At 44.1% G+C, this 22,162-nt stretch overlaps 1 protein-coding gene across 4 annotated transcripts in view; it reads left to right on the forward strand.

Annotated features, from left to right (window-relative positions):
- The window catches only part of LOC115114408 (astrotactin-1-like), a 247,848-nt gene that overhangs the window by 175,617 nt on the left and 50,069 nt on the right, over window positions 1-22,162 (forward strand). For 3 of the 4 annotated variants that reach the window (XM_029642614.2, XM_029642615.2, XM_065013421.1), the window contains 3 exons: window positions 15,215-15,483; window positions 17,109-17,242; window positions 17,379-17,530. In XM_029642614.2, coding sequence (XP_029498474.1) covers window positions 15,215-15,483; window positions 17,109-17,242; window positions 17,379-17,530 — 555 coding nt within the window. The remainder of the gene's footprint in view (window positions 1-15,214; window positions 15,484-17,108; window positions 17,243-17,378; window positions 17,531-22,162) is intronic. The other variant, XM_065013420.1, reaches the window with a different exon arrangement.

Here is a 22,162-nt window from a genome sequence, read left to right on the forward strand (position 1 = left end):
ACAGGATTCAGAAGTGAAGTTGAATGCAGGTGTGCGAGGAATATAAACCCCTGTTAACAAGGATGGATGGACATTGAGCGGGAGGTGAAAATGGGAACTGGTTGGAGGCTGGTTTCCATAATGACATTTAATCAGTCCTTGGATCAGGGTTTGAGTTTGTTTTCCTATCCAGTTTAGGTGTTAAGAACAGCAGGCTTTGTAACAGTGGGGACAAAGTGGTCCCTCCGTAAAATTGCAGTAGTTGTGAGCAGCAGACTCTTATGGTTTAACCAGCCGACACTAGGCAAATTCAGTTCCAGTGGAGGTGCTGCTGTTTAGACATTTAAAACCACACCCTGTATGGGATTTGAAGCTATACAAATGGGTAGCCATTTGATTAGCTATTCAGGAGTCTTATGGCTTGGGGGTAGAAGCTGTTAAGAAGCTTTTTGGACCTTGACTTTGTGTGTCGCGGTTGTGTGGAGAGACGGACCAAGGCGTAGCGTGCTCAGTTCCACATCTTTATTTTTGTGAAACTTACAAAACAAAAAGGAAACAAACAACGAACCGTAACATAAGAGGTGCAACATGCACTAACTCAAAACAAAATCCCACAAAAGACAGTGGGGAAAAATGGTTGCCTAAATATGATCCCCAATCAGAGACAACGATAAACAGCTGCCTCTGATTGGGACCATACCAGGCCAACATAGAAATAAAACACCTAGATAGGAACACCCCTAGTCACACCCTGACCTAACCAAAATATAGAATAAAAAGCCCCCCACCCCTCCCCAAAGGTTCGGACTCCGGCCACAAAACCTGAAACCAACTGGGGAGGGTAGGAGACTAGCCGCCACCGGTGACTAGTGTCGGTGGCGGCTTTGGTGCGGGTCTTTGCCCCCGCCCAGACCACGGGTCCATGGAGCCGGGTAGAACGCCATGCCTGAACTGGGCATCGGCGCAAAGGAGGGCCCCGGCCATGGAGCTGGGTTGGACGCCGCACCCGGACTGGGCACCGGCGCCGAGAAAGGCTCCGGCCATAGAGCTGAGTTGGCCGCCGTGCCTGGACTGGGCACTGGCACAGAGGAAGGCTCCTGCCATGGAGCAGGACTGGACGCCATGCCTGGACTGGACATCGGCTCAGAGGAAGGCTCCTGCCATTGAACGGGCCTGGCCGCCTAGCCTGGGCTGGGCACAAGCGCAGAAGAAGGCTCCGGCCTTGGAGCGGGACTGGACGCCGTGCCTGGACTGGGCACTGGCGCAGAGGGAGGCTCCTGCCCTGGAGCGGGACTGGACACCTTGCCTGTAAGCTCCGGACCGTGGACCGTCGCAGGAGGTTCCGGAAAGTGGATCGCCGCAGGAGGTTCCGGACCGTGGACCGTCGCCGGAAGCCTGGTGCGTGGAGCCGGCACAGGTGGCACCGGACAGGTGACACACACCTCAGGTCGAGCGCGAGGAGCAGGCACAGGACGTACCGGACTGTGGAGGCGCACTGGAGAACTGGTGCGTAGAGCCGGCACAAATTGTACCGGAACGATAACACACTTTGCACGGCGAGTGCGGGGAGCTGGCACAGGACATACTGGGCTGTGGAGGCGCACTGGAGACCTGCTGCGTAGAGCCGGCACAAATTGTACCGGAACGATAACACACTTTGCACGGCGAGTGCGGGGAGCTGGCACAGGACGTACTGGGCTGTGGAGGCGTACATCTGGGCGAGTGCGAGGAGGAGACACAGGACGTACCGGACTGGCACGGTCCAGCACAGATTGCACCGGACTGGTGACACGCTCCTCCAAACGTCTGCGTTGCCGCATACTCCTCGCCAACTTCATTCTCCGGTATCCCTCCTCGCACTGTTCCATCGACTCCCAGGCGGGCTCTGGTACTCTCTATGGGTCGACCGACCACCTCTCTATCTCCTCCCAGGTTGTCTCTGGTTCACAGCTCGGCTCCGCCGACCACCCTGTGTGACCACCCTGTGTGCCTCCTCCCAAACAAAAAATTTGGGCAGTCTTTTGGGCTTTCCTTGTGGCCGCAAACCCCGGCGTCATCGCTGTTCTCCCTTCTCTCCTTGTGCCTGCTTCCAAGGAAGGCTTTCATCTCCAGCCATAATTTCCTCCCAAGTCCAGGATGCCTTCCCCTCCTTTATCTCCTCCCAAGCCCAGGATACCTTCTCCACCTGGGCACGCTGCTTGGTCCTGTTGTGGTGGGATCTTCTGTCGCGGTTGTGTGGAGAGACGGACCAAGGTGCAGCGTGCTCAGTTCCACATCTTTATTTTTGTGAAACTTACAAAAACAAAAAGGAAACAACGAACTGTAACATAAGGGGTGCAACATGCACTAACTCAAAACAAGATCCCACAAAACACAGTGGGGAAATGGCTGCCTAAATATGATCCCCAATCAGAGACAACGATAAACAGCTGCCTCTGATTGGGAACCATACTAGGCCAACATAGAAATAAAACACCTAGATAGCAACACCCCCCCTAGTCACACCCCAACCTATCCAAAATAGAGAATAAAAAGGCTCTCTATGGTCATGGAGTGATATTGTGTGTTTTATATTGTTAGATATTACTGCACTGTTGGAGCTAGGAACATCAGCATTTCACGAAAACCGCAATAACATCTGCTAAATATGTGTATGCAACAAATACAATTTGATTTGATACAGTGGACTACTATAGTGCTTGTAAAGAATATGAAGGAAAAACAATAGGGCAAGTGGTACATTTCAAAGCAATATGTCCTAATGGAAAATGTCAGTTTGTTTTGAAGAGAGAGGGAGAAAGAAACACTCATGAACCTACTTTCTTCCAATCATGAATTAAATTAATTTATAGTATTAAATACTAGCTTAATTAGAGATGCAGCTTGAATAGTATTAAGTATATAGCATTTTAGAGTTCAAACTGAGGAGAAATGAAACCAGTGACTGATGCATTGACATACCTCGGGTAAAATTAATGCTAATGTAGGCTACCTCATTTCTAAATTGGGTGAGCTTGGAATATTGTGTCACTGTACACCTTGCATTTCAGTTCTCTCTCTCTCCCCTCCCTCTTTCTCTCTACTGTAATGAAAAAAGTGATTAGCACTTTTTAGCGGCGTTAGAGACACACACGCCTTCTGGCGATGTGTTCCTCTGTAATTTCTTTGTTAATTGCGTCTCTGGGGAAAGAGGGGGAACAGAACCCCGGGGGCAGGGCGCCACACTTACACACTGGCTTGCTTTTAGGAGACTCTCCCCCTCTCTATACCCTACCCGGAGCTGTTTGAGCTTCCCCTAGGTTTCATCCCAAAAGGCACCATATTCACTATATAGTGCACTACTTTTGACCTGGGATCACATAAGTAGTGCACTATATAGGAGATATGGTGCCATTTGGGATGAACCCCTTACTCGCATACCCCGTCCTATCCTGTCTGCCCCAGTATTTCACCACAGTCTCTTCACCACTGCTTCCTCATGCACTAAACCCCCCCTATTCAGACCCATTGACTTTTTCCACATTTGGTTACTTTTCAGCCTTATCAGCAATCTAAAAAAACGGTTTTTAAAAATGTAAAAGAAATGTATAAAAAAATAGAAACAGAAATACCTTATTTGGATATTCAGACCCTTTGCTATGATAATTGAAACTGAGCTCAGGTGCATCCTGTTTCCATTGATAATCCATGAGATGTTTCTACAACTTGATTGGAGTCCACCTGTGGTAAATTCAATTAATTGGACATGATTTGGAAAGAGGTTACCAAGAACCCGATGGTCACTCTGACAGAGCTCTAAAGTTCCTCCGTGGAGATGAGATAACTTTTCAGATGGACAACCTTCTCTGCAGCACTCCACAAATCAGGCCTTTATGGTAGAGTGGCCAGACGGAAGCCACTCCTCAGTAAAAGACACATGACAGCCTGTTTGGAGTTTGTCAGAAGTTACCTTACTCTCAGACCATGAGAACAAGATTCTCTGGTCTGATGAAACCAAGATTGAACTCTTTGGCCTGAATGCCAAGCGTCACATCTGGAGGAAACCTTGCACCATCCCTATGGTGAAGCATGGTGGTGGCAGCATCATGCTGTGGGGATGTTTTTCAGCTTGAGCTTGAGAGGATCTGCAGAGTGGAATAGGAGAAACTCCCCAAATACAGGTGTGCCAAGCTTGTAGCGTCATACCCAAGAATACTCAAGGCTGTAATCTCTGCCAAAGATGCTTCAACAAAGTAAAGGGTCTGAATACTTATGTAAATGTGTTTTAAATGGTTGAATTTTTTATAAATGTGCAAACATTTCTAACAACCTGTTTATGCTTTGTCATTATGGGGTATTGTATGTAGATTGATGAGGGATTTGTTTTGTTTTTAAATCAATTTTAGAATAAGGCTGTAATGTAACAAAATGTGAAAGAAATCATGGGGTCTGAATACTTTTTGAATGCATTGTATGTTCTTCACAGTCTGCTGATTTATAGCACCAGACAGACAGGGAATCTTTACACAGACACAAAGCTCCCGTCATGAGATGAAAAAATGCTGCAAGGCAGTAGGCTTCTTCCCTTTTTGCCCGTGGTGAATTACGGATGTCTGGAGGGTTTTTTTTCACTCTTGAGGGAAATGATGAGGCAAAGGCTATTATGGCCTTTGCCAACATAGCAGCTGCAAAATGGCTCTGGCATGCTGATATTGATCAGTGACCGAATGAGCTGACATGTGGAGGCCTGTTGGAGGTGCAAACTTCCCACCTTTATTCTGTGGTTTAGCCATTTTAAAGCATTAGAAGGAAGTTGGAAATATGAATTCTTTTCACACATTTTTTGGCACTATGCAGAAATCGCTCTGCCATTTCTTGGTTGCAGAAACGAATAGTTCACCTAATTTCAGTTTATGTGACAAAATAAGCTAGTATAGTGTAGAGAATCATTCTACCATTTCAGCTGTTTGAAGCTGGTGTACAAAACCAAAAGTTAAAGACGCAAAAACAAAACTTAAGAACATGAAGCATAGAAATAGTGCACGTAGAACATATCTACAGCGTCTTAGACTTGCTTTCAAGTAGAATGATAGATCTATAACCCACATTTGTATGTGAATTTGTTCGATTTGCCTAAAAAGGTAGCTTGTTGTCATGGCAACAGTGAAATGCTCTAAAAAGAGGTGGTGAAGTGGCAGGCAGTGAAGGAAAGGAATGGATACTGTGTTTCATCTGGCATCAAGGGCAGCAGATGATATGTCAAAGGGAGAGGAGATCAGGTTGTGCACATCTCTGCACATCCAGAGTGTAATGACCCATGACTGAACCCGGCCCAGAGGGGGCTTGTGGGCCGCTCTTCCAGATACGTGCCGGTACGGTGTGACCCTGGATGACCCCGGGACAGTGGGGAGTCCACAAACTCCACACATTCCCAGTGTGGTGCAGGAGACCCCATCCTAGTGAGATCACCAATGCCATAGCAACAATGGGATTTGGGGACCACAGGGGTGACATGAGGAACACTCCTTTGATTTTGCCCAGCGACTTCTTGGCTGCTGATGTCATTGGTTATGTCTGCTCACACTCAAAATACACCAGTGGTCACCAACTAGTCGATCGACTGGTCGATCTTTAAGGCATTCCTAGTCGATCACCAAACATTTCTGTAGAAAAGACAACGATAAAGGTATAAAGGCTTGCGCTCCTTTTTAAAGCATGGATTCGTGTTGCGCAAAGTGTTCCCATTTCAAACCATTTCATTTGTCTGAAAAGACAAACTCCACCTACCCAGCGGACCGGTAGATCTGTGGCTAAATCGAGTGTGCCTACTGCGCTGACCATTCGGATAGCTCAAATCATGACCCCGGCCACAGCAATGTTTGATACTATGCCCAGAGAGAGACTGTCAAATAATTCAGCAAAGAGCTGCTGTTTTTATGAGTAAGTTCATATCAACATTTTTGTTCAGCACTGTCAACACTGTTTTTAACACTATTACAAAGCATAAAACACGCTTCTCCCTATTTCCACTCGCACTGCAGCTGCAATGAATGAGTAGCTAAGTGTATCGATAGCCCTGTGTTTTTATTATTATTAGCAGCTCGTCGTGTATATTTTAATATTGAGGGATATTTAACTTTCTCTGGTCATAGGAACAAATTTGCGCATGAGTCAGATGCGGTGCGACTCGAATTACGCCAAGAGATGGAAGACTGTGTCCCCTCTCTCTGGACAGTCTCGCTGGAAAAAAAGAAGGAGAGAGCAGGGACCGTGAGAGGTGGACCCTCTTCTGCTCTCTCCGCTGAGACTAATGCTGCGTTCAAAACAACTGGGAACTCGGAAAGTCTGATTTTCCCCCCTAGTTCCCTATTGTCTTGAAAGCACCATGACCATCAGATGTAGATGCCATCAGTGCTACACCATCAACTGACCTATTTTGTTATCAAAGCTCGAGTTTTGAAATATAATATGGTCTGAGAAGAACAATACTGGCAGGACAGGCATATAGCCAATATGCTGTGATAATGTATTAGGCCTACTGCCCAAACCTCATTCCTACACAACAGTTTTTACTAGGTTAATGTTAAAAGAAAATGAAGTCGTGTTTTTTTTTTATCCTGAGCGGGAGATCTCGGCTTGCTTTTTGACTGTGATGTTGACTCAGAAAAAGTTGGTGACCACTGAAATACACAAACACAAGACAAGAAATGCAGGAAAGAGCAGTGAGTGTAGATAGTATAATTTCAGTAGGAGGATATGCAACAGATGACAATGTCAGAAAAGTATCAGGAAAAGGTTGATAAAAAGCCATTTTCAGCCAAAGCCTTGAATGCCCTGTGATATTGTTTAAATCATAAATATCAGTGTGATGGGCTTGATTAATCACAGATTTATCACAGCGTTGAAGTAAAACAGATGATCATTTAAATGGCTCCGTGATTACTAGAAAATTGTGGCCTCACCTATGGCTCTCTAAAATGAAACGTTTTGGCAAACACTGTGATATATGGATTCTCTCCAGGACCAGAGTGATTGGAAGTTACATGAAGGGAGACAGGATTCAGGAAGATGGACATTTTTATGGACTTCACAGAGCCAGGGTCACAGGGATCAGTGCCCAATATGCTGATATCTCTGCTCCATAGAGCAGCATAATATAGCAGCCTCTCTAAACGGATGCCAGGCCGGTGGAGGGTAAAGATGGGATAACCAGTCTGGAGATGTTTCCGAGATAGCTGCCTTCGCCCAGTCCAGTGAATTTCAAGCAGAATGTGAGAAGGTACATCAGAAGAATCTCTATGGTTTAATGTTCACTGCAGGAAGCTCTGGGAAACCTTTACTTTTGTATTACCCATAGTTGTAGAAAATGGAATGGTAAAACAGAACTCTCGGGAACCTTCAGACATCTCCATGTGCTCTGTAATGATATTGATTACCCTTTTTACTGGCAGCTCTTGAAAGAACATAGCTGGGTTGAGTCAACAAGATGTGTCTTATGCACTACCAGCAAATAAAATTCTGCACATAGTCGTGACTGAGAAAACATTAGCCCTGATTGCCCTTGCAACACAACTCTACCACATCTCGGAGCAGGACTAGTTCATCCTTGTTTGTGAACCTCACTGACAAGTAATGATTTTACATAGTTTTCTTCACAGGCGTAATCACATTTGGATAGGTTTTAATTTGGGAGTGCCCGTTTGCAACCTGACTGAGATACATGATTGGAAATTTAAGTTGGCAACTTAACATATTCACATTCAGTAGGACTCACTAATGAACACTCATCTGAGCTCAGGGAGAAATTCCAAAAACGTTGTCAAGTCAGGATTAGGGTTGCAAAATTCCAGGAACTTTCAGAAATCAGGATTTCTGTAAAACAAGCACATTTATTGAACGTTCCTGGAATTTTGAAAACAAGAATCAGGATATAGTAAATTATTCTCCAAAATGGAGGAAATTACTTATGACACCAATGTTGAATCACTTTGTTGTTTTCTGCTGATACAGATTGATTGATGTCAGTTAGGTATAAAATGTCAGTGTGGCAAATGACCGAGGTTAACAGTCCCTGTATCTATTGATTAGTCTGTTCAATGTAAAGAGGCTAAGACAGCCTATTGGGTCTGCATTTTAAGTGGTTGTAAATTTACACTGAGAACATCCTGTATGCCATACCGTTACCTCTATTTGCACAACCACATCAGCAAAATTTGCAAGAAGGAAATTGAGGCCACCATCTTCATTCTGATTTGATACTGTGTTGCTGTGCATTTACGGGGCACAACAAAAACGAAACCAATCCAAGCATCACACAGTTCTCCAACCAATCCCTGCACACACGCTCCTGTTAGGCCTACAGAAATAAAAGCCTATAAAAACAGATCTAAATGATGGGATAGTCGAGCTACATTCCTTGCCAGATGAGGACATTTTTATCACAAACTGAAAATGGACCTGTTGATTGAAGTATGAAAAAGGTGTTCCAACAACGCTCTGCAGTTTTGTAATAATTGCGTCCCGTATATTTTCCGCTTAGGCTACTTTGCAAAGCTGCTAGTGCCAAGAACAGCTCAAATGAAAAAAGCGAACCAACAGTCCGTCATTACATTAAGACATGAAGGTCAGTCAATCTGAAAATGTTCAAGAACTTTTAAAGTTTCTTCAAGTGTAGTAGCAAAAACCATCAAGCGCCATGATGAAACTGGCTCTCATGAGGACCGCCACAGGAAAGGAAGACCCAGAGTTACCTCTGCTGGAGAGGATAAGTTCATTAGAGTTACCAGCCTCCGAAATTGCAGCCCAAATTAATGCCAAGTCCAAGTAACAGATACATCTCAACATCGACTGTTCAGAGGAGACTGCTTGAATGTTCGAATGGTCGATTTGCTGCAAAGAAACCACTACTAAATAATAATAATAAGAAGAAGAGACTTACTTGGGCCAAGAAACATGAGCAATGGACATTAGATTGTTGGAAACCTGTCCTTTGGTCTGATAAGTCCAAATTTGAGATTTTTGATTCCAACCGCCATGTCTTTGTGAGACGCAGAATAGTTGAACGGATGATCTCTGCATCTGTGGTTCCCACCGTGAAGCATGGAGGAGGAGGTGTGATGGTGTGGGGGGTGCTTTGCTGGTGACACTGTCAGTGATTTATTTAGAATTCAAGCCACACTTAACCAGCATGCCTACCACAGCATCCTGCAGCATTACGTCATCCCATCTGGTTTGAGCATAGTGGAGCTATCATTTGTTTTTCAACAGGACAATGACCCAACATACCTTCAGGCTGTGTAAGGGCTACTTTACCAAGAAGGAGAGTGATGGAGTGTTGCATCAGATGACCTGGCCTCCACAATCACTCGACCTCAACCCAATTGAGATGGCTTGGGATGAGTTGGACCGCAGAGTGAAGGAAAAGCTGCCAACAAGTGCTCAGCATATGTGGGAACTCCTTCAAGACTGTTGGAAAAGGATTCCAGGTGAAGCTGGTTGAAAGAATTCCAAGAGTGTGCAAAGCTGTCATCAAGGCAAAGGGTGGCTACTTGAAGAATCTAAAATATATTTTTATTTGTTTAACACTTGTTTGGTTACTACATGATTCCTTATGTGTTATGTCATAGTTTTGATGTCTTCACTATTATCCTACAATGTAGAAAATAGTTTTTTTTTTAATTAAAAAAGACACTTGAATGAGTAGGTGTGTCCAAACTTTTGACTGGTACTGTATATGGCGCAATTTAGCAATTTGGATGTGTTATCTGTAATGGTTATGATTAATTAGGCATTGTTGCTCACTGTTGGCTTAGGCTTATAGATAAATGCAAAACATTTAAATCTAGTGCAGTTCTTGTGTTCTAAAAATAGATTTCTTTACCATTTGAGTACTCGAGTACTCAGATTTTCTTTGGGTATCGGCAAGAACTCGTACATTTCGAATGCTAATTCCTAGTCTAGAGTACATTCTTCTCCAACGTTACAGAGGCCTGTGTGAATGAGGCTTTGTGATAGCAATTAAAATCAGCTTTTACAGCTCGTTTGTCATGTCTTGGCACTGAAACAGCGCTGAAGTGGAACCTAAACCATCTGTACGTTTTGATAGGTCAGGTTCAGGGGGAAGACAGATGTGTGGCCTCCAGTTGGGTGGCGATGAGAGGAGGAGAGGTCTGTCTCTCGCTCTATGTCTCTTTCTCTCTCTCTATTTCCACTGGACCAGTGACTGTTCATTTAGGATCCTATCAGTTCGCTGCTGATAGATATTAATTTACTTTTTCCCCCATGCTCCCTCTTGGCTTAACGAGCTGCTCAGATGTCAGATGGCAATTACAGGGATACTATTTTATCAGCTTAATTACTGATATTTCCTGCCTATTGATTCATCCTCCACAACGAGATTATTATACCGACGACCTCAGCTGCTCTCTGTCTCTGTGGCCAAACTGAAACACTTAGGAATGTGAGCCAAGACATATTTATAATCTCACATTGCTTACACCAGGTACAATGTCTGCTGTACATAGAAGCTAAAGAGAGACAGAGAGTGGATCTAGGCAGGCTAGCTATCACATAACAACACTTTACTGAAAACCGCCAAGGCGGGGGAGATAGAGGAGTAGAGAGCAGGGCTGACTGGGCTGGGGTGGTGGTGGTGTGTGTTTGTGTCAAGCTTTGGTGAAGATTGAGGACGAGCTGTGCAGGTTGGTTGCTATGTCAACACAGGGTGACCTCAGTACGCTTGACAGAATGGGGGCTTGAGAAAGGGACTTGATGTAGCAGTCATCGCTTGGCCCCTCTTACTCATTTTGGAGGTCAGACAGATGGGACCCTTGCGAGTTCCTTTTTATAATGAATATATTCTCCCGCAGAGGACGGTGAAGGCTTCCTCCACCAAGTAACAGAGAAGACCATCAGGAAGACAATTTTGAGCTTCTGGACCATCAGCAAATATAAGCTACTATCTCTGAATCCAATCTGTATGCCTATAATTCATTTATCTTACTTTATGTCCAAATTACAACAAACGATAGGTTAACTCTTAGTCAAGTATGATGAATTTGTACAGAGGAGTTTAGTGTAGCCATCTTATTTAAATAAGATAATTCATGTTAATATTATGAAGCTTGATTCAATTTAAATACTCCTACATTTGCTGAAAACCCAACGTTTTAATGATCCATGAACCAATCACTTTAATGGAAAGTGATCTAGACATTTCCACAATAAGAGCAAATTCCTCCCTGAACTTTACACAGTTCTCTCTGTCTAAGCCAGAGAAAAAAAGTTAAATAATTCAATATCACTTTTTCTCTGCTGCATGGGGAGCATTTTCACAAAATATACTTTATCTCTGTGAAAAGGCAGGTCAAGAATGTATTATTTTGTTACAATAGAAAATGAAAATACGTTTTGTGTCTATGGGTTTCACTGCCCACTGCAACCTGCCTTTACATTGATCTGTTGTTGTACTCCCTCAGATACTGTTACCGTGCCAGTATATTGCTTTTATAGGTATATCTATTTGGTTGTTTTCCAGGGAGGATGCACCGTTTGGAATTCCATTGAATTGCTTTTTCCAGTTAATTAGTGGTAGCTTAAACTTTAGGACGGCTGCACCCAGCCAGTACCCCATGAAGGTTGCCGCGCCCGCAAAAGTGTAAATTATACTGTGGGGTGAATGTTGCCGTGTAATCTGTCCATGAAAATAATGCCAGCTGCCAGCCTCGTGTGGACTGATAAGGCCTCCGACTGCACCTTGCTGGTGAGGAAAAAATAAAACATCACTGTTGAGATCCACAGCAGCTCCCAGGGATACTAACACCAAGTTGCAAACATTTAATTATACTGTACCGCTGTTGCTATGGGGCCACCGCGTCTTGATTTTCTCAGCTTGCTATGAAATGGATGCCTCTGGTATAGATTTAAGTCAGACAAGCCCTTAACGAATAACATTATATTACAGTTAGTCAGAGCCGGGTCAAATTGATCTTATCTGTATAAAACCCCCACTGCATCCTCAACCTTTATGGTCTTATGTTTCATGCTGCTTGAGGTACTTTTCTCCCCTGTGAACCTATAAAACACAGGGCCGGCCAAAATAAACCCAATGAATGGCAACATAAATCAGGTTCAGTTCCATGGTGAGAGTTCTTAAGATTCTGGATCTATGGTATCTAAATATCTTACTTACTCAAATAGAGTAATGCATTTACTGTACTTTCTGATGTGGCACATACACTGCTATTTCTATAATCTCCAACAATTGTTATATAAGGTTTCAAGCCTTTGTTTATAATGGGTTATAGAGAATGGAAAAATGTCCTAGCAAAGCTCTGCAGTAGGAATGCCTGTTTTGCATTTTATAATACATTTCCCATTATAAAATCAAGAAACTGTCAGGTCCTCCTGCTGTGCACGTATCCTCTGACCATTTGTACAGCTGTGATGCAGCCCCAGTGTAATGTCTCACTTGTAGGCGCATCGTCAGTAAATTGCCTTCAATTCAGACCTTTGCAAACTCACAGGCCTGCCTAACACACCAACGTATTGTGAGGTGTTGGTGGGATTTGAAGACAGACGCATTAGTCCCCTTCAACTTCCATGAACAAGATGTCACTAATGTGGTGCGTCCGTGGGCAGGCTCAATCAACGGTAAATAAACGCAGGCACTCTCACCTGCGCTGCACAGTGCCGTGGCTACAGCTTCTATTAAGGGCCAGAGAGGTCTGTCAGCTAAGCCCATTCCCACCCAACCATCTAAAGTGCAGGGATAAATTGAACTTCAGAATGATGGAAAGGCTTGCTGGCCAAGTAGGCTGGAGTGAGTGAAGGCATAGGTTTACTATTAGCATGTAAATACTGTTTTACTAGCCCAGATGTCAGGCCATCCATATGGTTTATGTAGTCCCATTGAGAGCTTCAACTCTTCCATACCTGCTTGCTCGGTAGGTATTGACTGGTGGGAAAAAGGTATCCACCATCCACTGTAATTAGCAATCAGGTTGAATATCACAGTGGATTGCCACTCAGAGTGAGAGTCTGCTTTATTGCAATTTACTTAGCTGTGTATAGGTGTAGCAAAGTGTGCCACTGCGAATTATCTAGTACAAGCGACATCTGCCTGGGAAGATTTGCCTGTCACAGAGATTTGTTTAAGAGCTCCACTGTATTACGTTCCTGGCCGGGTTGCACTGTGCAGCAGTGTTGCTTTCTGGAGGCACCACATGGTTGACTGCATGTAGTCAGATTTTAGTGATCTATTTCAAGCAGTATACATATATTTTTAAACTCCCTTTGATATGGTTTGTGTATGCTCTCTATTGCCTGGCTAGCTCAACTGTATATTTTAATGGGGTGATGTATAAATCAGCTAGAAATCATAACAACAAGGTTTTTATTAGCATCCATCTCCACAAAATGTAAGAGGTTCTCCTATCAGATCCTCCCTTAGTATGGTGTACAAAATAATCTGCAGTCATATGATCAATAGTTTTTTATATCCTGCAATGCTACTAGAAACACTATAGCGTCACCTAGTGTTTATCAGAGGGCATTTCTCTACGTGGGAGGCAAAGTACTGTATCCCTGGAACACCAACTCTTCCGGGGTGAGGACATATCCTGTGTTCTATATTGTGTCAAAGAATCTTCTAATCTTCACCTTCCCAACATCTGGTAATTGGTACCGATCTGACTGTCAGAAACAGGAAGCATAAATTTAGATTTGAAGTGCTAAAGGTGGGCTGCAGATGACAGGATTTACCTCCGCTTTCTCATCCTGAGACACTTTCCAAAGTGAATGGAATTTAATGGATGTTTTCTCCTTTCCTTGAAAGCGATTTGTCTTTTGCAGCATCATCTTGATATTCATTATGTTTGTCTCATAACTGTCTGGGTGATGAGGTAAAACAATATGTCAAAGTAAATTGGTGTGTGTATGCATGCGTGCGTGCACGTAAGAGTGAGTGTTTATGTGTCGTTGTGTGTTCATCTATTTCTGATTCTCCATCCTGAGGGCAAAAATCATGTATTTATCCAGAAGGATTCACTGGGTCGATTTCCCTACGCATCGCATTTTATCTCAGAGCCTAGAAGTCCAGGACTTCCTCCAAACTCGGCCACCGTTAATGTCCTGCCTGCCTTGAAAATGTTCAGACGTGACCGGAGTTTCACCAGCCGCGTTTGACCTGGACAAAGTCCATGCTATGGCTCCAGGCACAGACCCTCACTTCCTACTTCTGTCTGATTAATCAAGCACTGTCACTGGCCACAGAGGGCCACCGCACCACTGTATCCCTCAGGCCTGAACATGGCTGTGTCCCAAATGAGTTTTTTGACCGGAGCCCCTATAGGGCACTAAATAGGTAATAGGGTGCCATTTGGGACGATGACCATGTGTACGACCGTCGACCCACCAGAGGTCCAGCTTGTCGCGACTTGATGAAGACTGACGTGCCCTGGTAGTTGATCATCAGCATTTACATACATGATATGAAAAGCTGAGCTTCATCACTCAAACTGCCACAGGCCCAGATCAAACGCCCATGACAAGCCCACCATTACCATGCGTGTCACACTTTGAGGACAATGTGATCTATGAATAACAATGTGCAAACCCCATCTTTCTGATCATATCTAATGTGCCTTACTGTCCTCTTGTTTGATTGATGGCCATGTGCTTTTATTCATTCACATGCAACAAAGTGCAGTGTATACTGATTTAGTTTTATCTCGTTCTATGATAGGGACCACATTATGTGCTAGAGCAAAAGTCGACTGTCTGTTTCTCCCCCTCACCCTGTTGGCTCATGAAGCCATGTTTAATTTCATCAAAACCAGCTCTCAGCAACTGGCTATTCCCTAGTTTGCTTTTGAGCTTTTAAATTGCCTGTGTATGCACACGACTCAGCAGAATGAAGGAATGGTAATCTGAACCCTTTTTAAGAGAAAAAGTGCCGAAGCTTTGCATTTAATAACGCAAGAGATGTCTTTGAAGATGCCAGCACTGCCCTAAGTGCATTTGAGAGGACAGCATAATAAATGGAACTAAATGCAGTGCCAGTTTTGAGGCAAATGCAATACACATGTGGATATACCCAATATACTGCATATCACATTTAGTTTTTAAAACTAACACCAATAACTTCTCTATTTCAGGAAAAGATGACATGATTTCAAACATTGTTTGTAACAATATGTATTATTCAACAAATTATTATATCCAAATCCCACAGTAACTATAACTATGCCCTTTTCAGGGAATTCCCCATCAGAAGAGTCAGAGGAGCGCGACAAGGAGCCCCGGACCCTGACCTACCCAGCGTACATCGCCAGCCTGCTGGACTCTGGTGCCAAGCGCATGGCGGCGGGGGTTCGCATGGACTGCAGCAGCCAGGGCCAGTGTCCGTACTCCTGCCACCTCTGCCACATGAGCCCTGGGCCTGGGCGTCCAGCCGAGCCTGTCCTGCTCCAGATCACTAAGGCCGCCCCGCTCTACGAGCTGGTCTCCAACAACCACACCTACCAGGTACAGAAAGCTTTCACTGAAAACCTTGGTTTACCCCCATTTTAGCAGTCCCAGACACATTTTCAGGAGTGTATTCCTAAAAGCAAAAAGTAGTGATACTTTAAGAGCAGTGTGCATATTATTTCCATGAATAAAACTTCAGATTTTGCTTTTCCAATTTTGAATTTAGAGCATAAAAGAACATTCACCACCAATATTTAAATGTAAATTCATACATACAATCATGCAGCGAGAGAAGCCCTTGGTTTGGTTACCTGTAATAATGTACGCTGAGAGTCAGGAAGCATGTTCAGAGAGTGAATACATTTAATTAATAAATTAACAAACCAATAAAAACAAACAGCTCACTGACATGAAACAGCAACAATGACAACTAGGGAAGAAACCAAAAGGGAGTGACATGAAGGGCAGGTAATCAAGGAGGTGATTGTCATTCTGCGAGTTATGCTGGTGACAGGTGTGCGCCCTAATGAGCAGCCAGTTGACCTAGAGGCCAGAGACGGAGCACAAATGTCAGTACCCCCTCCCTGATGTGCGGTACCAGCCGCAGGACCCCGACCAAGATGACGATCCCGGGGATCAGGAGTGGACCGGTGCAGGATCCCGTCGATCCGGCTGAGGCGTGGGAGCATGACGACCTAGAGCGCTGGGGAGAAAGTATACGTGACAGTACCCCCTCCCCGGCATGTTCGGCCCAGCCGCAGCAGGACGCCAACCACAGGGACGATCCCGGCGCTCCGGTGCGGACCGGTCGATGAGAACCTCATCAGAACCTGATGAGCCGGCTGAAACCTCCGGTTGCCTCAGTTGAGGCACGGGAATCTGTTCACCCAGTTTAGGCATGGGAACCTATCGAACCCGCTGAGGCCTCCCAGGTAGCTCCGGCTCCAACACCCCGGATCGTCCCTGTGGTGGGAATCCTGCGGCTGGAGCCGAAAGCGCCGGGGATGGGGTACTGTCACGTGTGCTAGGTCTCTAGGTTACCATGCTCCCGCGCCTCAGCTGGATCGACAGGTTCCCGCACCTTAGCAGAGGGGAACGTGATCTTGGTCGTCGTCCTGCGGCTGGAGCCGCGCATCGGGGAGGGGGTACTGTTACGTGTGCTCCCTCTCCTGCCTCTAGGTCACCAGGCTGCTCGTTATGGCGCACACCTGTCACCATTGTTACGCGCATCAGTGCATTATGACACTCACCTGGACTCCATCACCTCCTTGATTACCTTCCCTATATCTGCCACTCCCTTTGGTTCCTTCCCCAGGTGTCATTGTTTCTGTTTCAGTTTCCTGTCTGTGCATTGTTCTTGTTTCTTATTATGTTTTTATTTTTTACACTCACTTCCTGAACTTGCTTCCCGACTCTCAGTGCACATCGTTACAGTAACGCAGCAAAACACATATGCGAGATGTTTGACAATAGCTGTCTCAAAAAGAGAAGCTGCTCTCCGACAAAGATGTTGTGAAATTGTGTAGTGTATGCTGGACATAAGCCTACATCAATATGTCAGATGGCAAACGGTAAGCTAGAGCATGATTGCATGACCCCCTAGAGGGGCAGATCATATTGATGTCTAGACTCAGGCTGGGTGTTATTGACAGTGTTTGCTCCATCCTCCTGTCTCTTTGCAGGCACTGCAGGAGGCCATGATGAGCATGCTGTGGTGTTCTGGAAAAGGTGACGTAATCGATGACTGGTGCCGTTGTGACTCAAGTGCATTCGGGACGGATGGACTGCCAACATGTGCCCCTCTCCCTCAGCCTAGGTGAGTCACTCAAAACAATTTCTCTACTCGACTTGATAAACACAAGTAAGATTGTATGTATTGATATCTAAAGATGAGCTTGTCTTGTCATGATTTGCTGAGTTAGTTAGGTGTAACTTTTTTTATTTTCTCCCAGGCTCAGGTTGTCCTACTCCTATGAGCCCAGCAGTTCATTGGTCATCGTGGAATGGAATCACACTGAGCCACCAATCGGGGTGCGGATCGTGGATTACCTCATTAGCCAGGAGAAAGTGACAGAGAGGACAGACCACTCCAAAATGGAGACAGGTACATCCCTTCTGTTTCAGTGGAGGATTTATGGTATTTATGTTCATTTCATACAGTATGTCCATGTATAAATACAGAAATAGCCGTGCATGGTTGCTAAAATGTTGAGGCAAGGTAAGGGAACCTCTAACTATATGTTACCACAGCAAAATTCCAGATTCTTATATTAATGATTTACATTTGTTATTATTGTAGTTTTGCATAAAACCACAAGATGGTGGTCAATGCTAACAAGAGTGTGGTCTGCATTTGAGATTTCTAGAGTTACCAAATACTAAATGTGCAAAGTAATGGAGTGCATCACACATGTTCTAGTGCTGAATCATCTTCATCGGTCACCTCATCACACAGAGAAAAGTATATCAAATAAGTAAATAAGATGATTTTAAGATAAAAACATCCTAAATATAAACTTTGAATGTTAATGGTGTTTAATATGAGGGTTTCAGCATGAAATACCCTTTAAATATATGAATTTATTTACAAACTTATGTATTTTACTATGTCAATATGGAATTGGTGTGAATGTTTTGGCATCAAAAGGTTGGCAGTTGTGAAAAAGTCAATAGTTGGAAGAGTTGCAGAGTTAATTGAAAATAATGGCATTTATGATTAGGTGCTTTTTTTTCATTAAGTATGCTATTTTCTTTTGAACAATATGGTCTATCTACTAGAAACTTATGGAAAATATGGATACAGATATAATAAATTAATACTATGTACAGATGAAGTCAGAAGTTTACATACTAACTTCACTGTGCCTTCAAACAGCTTGGAAAATTCCAGGAAATTATGTCATGGCTTTAGAAGCTTCTGATATGCTAATGGACATAAATTGATTCAATTGGAGGTGTACCTGTGGATGTATTTCAAGGCCTACCTATCAAACTCTGTGCTTCTTTGCTTGACATCATGGGAAAATCTAAAGAAAGACAATTGTAGACCTCCACAAGCCAGGTTCATCCTTGGGAGCAATTTCCAAATGCCTGAAGGTGCCATTTTCATCTGTACAAACAATAGTATGCAAGTATAAACACCATGGGACCACGCAGCCGTCATACCGCTCAGGAAGGAGACGCGTTCTGTCTCCTAGAGATGAACGTACTTTGGTGCGAAAAGTGCAAATCAATCCCAGAACAACAGATGCTGGAGAAAACACGTACAAAAGTATCTATATCCACAGTGAAACGAGACCTATATCCACATAACCTGAAAGGCCGTTCAGCAAGGAAGAAGCCACTGGTCCAAAACCGCCATAAAAAGCCAGACTACAGTCTGCGGGGACAAAGATTGTACTTTTTGGAGAAATTTCCTCTGGTCTGATGAAACAAAAATAGAACTGTTTGGCCATAATGACCATCGTTATGTTGAGGAAAAAGTGGGAGGCTTGCAAGCCGAAGAACAACATCCCAACCATGAAGCAAGGGGATGGCAGCATCATGTTGTGAGGGTGCTTTGCTGCAGGAGGGACTGGTGCACTTCACAAAATAGATGGCATCATGGGAAGGAAAATGATGTGGATATATTGAAGAAACATCTCAAGACATCGGTCAGGAAGTTAAAGCTTGGTCGCAAATGGGTCCAAATGGACAATGACCACAACAATACTCCCAAAGTTGTGGGAAAATGGCTTAAGGACAACAAAGTCAAGGTATTGGAGTGGCCATCACAAAGCCCTGACCTCAATCCTGTAGAAAATTTGTGGGCAGAACTGAAAAAGCATGTGCGAGCAAGGAGGCCTACAAACCTCAGTTACATCAGCTCTGTCAGGAGGAATTCATCCAACTTATTGTGGGAAGCTTGTGGAAGGCTACCTGAAACATTTGACCCAATTTTAAAGGTAGTGCTACCAAATATGAATTGATTGTATGTAAACTTCTGACCCACTGGGAATGTGATGAAAGAAATAAAAGCTGAAATAAATCACTCTACTATTATTCTTCCATTTCATTCTTAAAATAAAGTGGTGATCCTAACTGACCTAAGACAGGGAATTTTTACTACGATTAAACGTCAGGAATTGTGAAACTGAGTTTAAATGTATTTGACTAAGGTGTATGTAAACTTCCGACCAACTGTAAATATGAATATTCTTTTTAAAGTTATTCAAGTATATATAACCGAAGCTATCATAGCTTGTCATAGAAAAAATTACTGAAGATTATGGTATTTTTGCAATCATAAGCAAGTCCCATTCCAGCCAACTCTGGACGAGTGCTTTTCTAGCAAGGGATAAGTGGACTGCTTCCACACATGTCCTATTGGCTTTTCTGTTTCAAGTTGCTGTAATTACCATCATGGACTGGTTGTTTTCACCAACAGGTTAGCTCGGGAGTCCTGTGCAATCTCAGCTTATTTCCCGAGCAATGGCCTTTCAGCCCGCCCTGGATTCACTTATAGCATCCAATTTTAAGCTTGAAATAGGTTGCTTTTCTGGCAAACATATGATGACAAAAAATTATTGACCGATGAAACTGATTAGGCTAACATACTGAAAATGGCCCATAAAATACACATGGCTCAAAACTATAAGTGTTTTTAAATCTTTATGGAATGATTAGTGGATTGATTGCTTCAAAGCACACACCTTGCATTTCTAATATAGGTGGTGGAATGGAGCTATGCAGACAGTAGGCTACAGATCTTGGACCACCTAGGAGCAGAGGAAAGATATCTGGTCATCAAGATGGCGCCGATAGAGATGGCAGCTTTGCTTCTAGTCCTTATTTCTTATTTTGTTAGCCCAGAACTTTTATTACATACAACCGGGAAGAACTATTGGACATCAGAGAGACGTCAATTTACCAGCACTACGACCAGGAAAATGACTTTCCCAAAGTGTATCCTTTGTCTGCACCTCTAAGGGCATTTGAACTGATTCCAGAGGCCGACCCAAAACAACGCCGCCGGAGGAGAGGGTGACGGAGCGGTCTTCTAAATGAGGCTTCAGATGCGCACACACCACCCACCGCTTCCGAGTGTATTACTCGCTAATGTCCAGTCCCTAGTTAACAAAGTCGACGAAATCAGGGCAAGAGTTGCTTTCCAGAGATATCCGGGATTGTAACATACTCTGTTTCACGGAAACATAGCTAGCTGGGGACATGCTGTCGGAGTCCATACAACCAACGGGATTTTCAGTGCATCGCACCAACTGGAATAAACATCTCTTTGGTAAGAAGAAGGGCGGGGGTGTATGTTTCATGATTAACGACTCATGGTGTAATTGTAACATACAGGAACTCAAGTCCTTTTCTTCACCTGACCTAGAATTCCTCACAATGAAATGCCGACCGTATTATCTCCCAAGAGAACTCTCCTCGGTTATCGTCACAGCCGGAACTTCACTGGACTTTATGCAAACTGGAAACCATATATCCTGAGGCTGCATGTATTGTAGCTGGGGATTTTAACAATGTTAATTTTAGATCTAGGCTACCTAAATTCTATCAGCATATTGATTGCTGTACTCGAGCAAGTAACACGCTCGACCATTGCTACTCTAACTTCCACGATGCATACAAGGCCGTCCCCCGCCCTCCTTTTGGCAAATCTGACCTAGGTCTATCCAACGCTGGTCTGACCAATCGGATTCAAGATTGCTTTGATCATGTGGACTGGGATATGTTCCGGGTAGCCTTAGATAATAAAATTGATGTATACGCTGACTCGGTAAGCAAGTGTATAAGGAAGTGTATAGAAGATGTTTACCCACTGTGACTATTAGAACCTTCCCTAACCAGAAACCGTGGAATGATGGCAGCATTCGCGCAAAACTGAAATCACTACCACCGCATTTAATCATGGCAAGGCGACTGGAAATGTGACTGAATACAAACTGTGTAGTTACTCCCTCCGTAAGGCAATCAAACAAGCAAAGTGTCAGTATGGAGACAAAGTGGAGTCACCATTCAACTGCTCAAACACGAGATGTATGTGGCAGGGTCTACAGATAATCACAGATTACAAAAATAAAACCAGCACTGTCGTGGACATCGAATTCTTGCTTCCAGACAAATTAAACAACTTCTTTGCACACTTTGACCACCATACAGTGCCACCGACCAGGCTTGCTACCAAGGGCTGTGGCCTCTCCTTCTCCATGGCCAACGTGAGTAAAACATTTAAACGTGTTAACATACGGCATCCCTAGCCACATCCTCCGAGCATGCGCATACCAGCTAGTTGGTGTGTTTATGCACATATTTAATCAATCCTTATCCCGGTCTGCTGTCCCTACATGCTTCAAGATGACCACCAGTGTTCCTGATCGTAAGAAAGATAAGGTAACTGAACTAAATGACTATCGCCCCGTAGCACTCACTTCTGTCATGAAGTGCTTTGAGAGACTAGTCAAGGATCATATCACCTCCACCCTACCTGTCACCCTAGACCCACTTCAATTTGCTTACCGCCCCAATAGGTCCACAGACGATGCAATCGCCATCACACTGCAGACTGCGCTATCCCATCTGGACAAGAGGAATACCTATGTAAGAATGCTGTTCATTGACTACAGCTCAGCATTTAACACTATAGTACCCTCCAAACTCGTCATTAAGCTTGAGACCCCGCCCTGTGCAACTGGGTCCTGGACTTCCTGACGGGCCACCCACAGGTGGTGAAGGTAGG

This window comes from Oncorhynchus nerka, linkage group LG9b (assembly GCF_034236695.1).
Source record: "Oncorhynchus nerka isolate Pitt River linkage group LG9b, Oner_Uvic_2.0, whole genome shotgun sequence".
NCBI classification, from domain to species: domain Eukaryota; kingdom Metazoa; phylum Chordata; class Actinopteri; order Salmoniformes; family Salmonidae; genus Oncorhynchus; species Oncorhynchus nerka.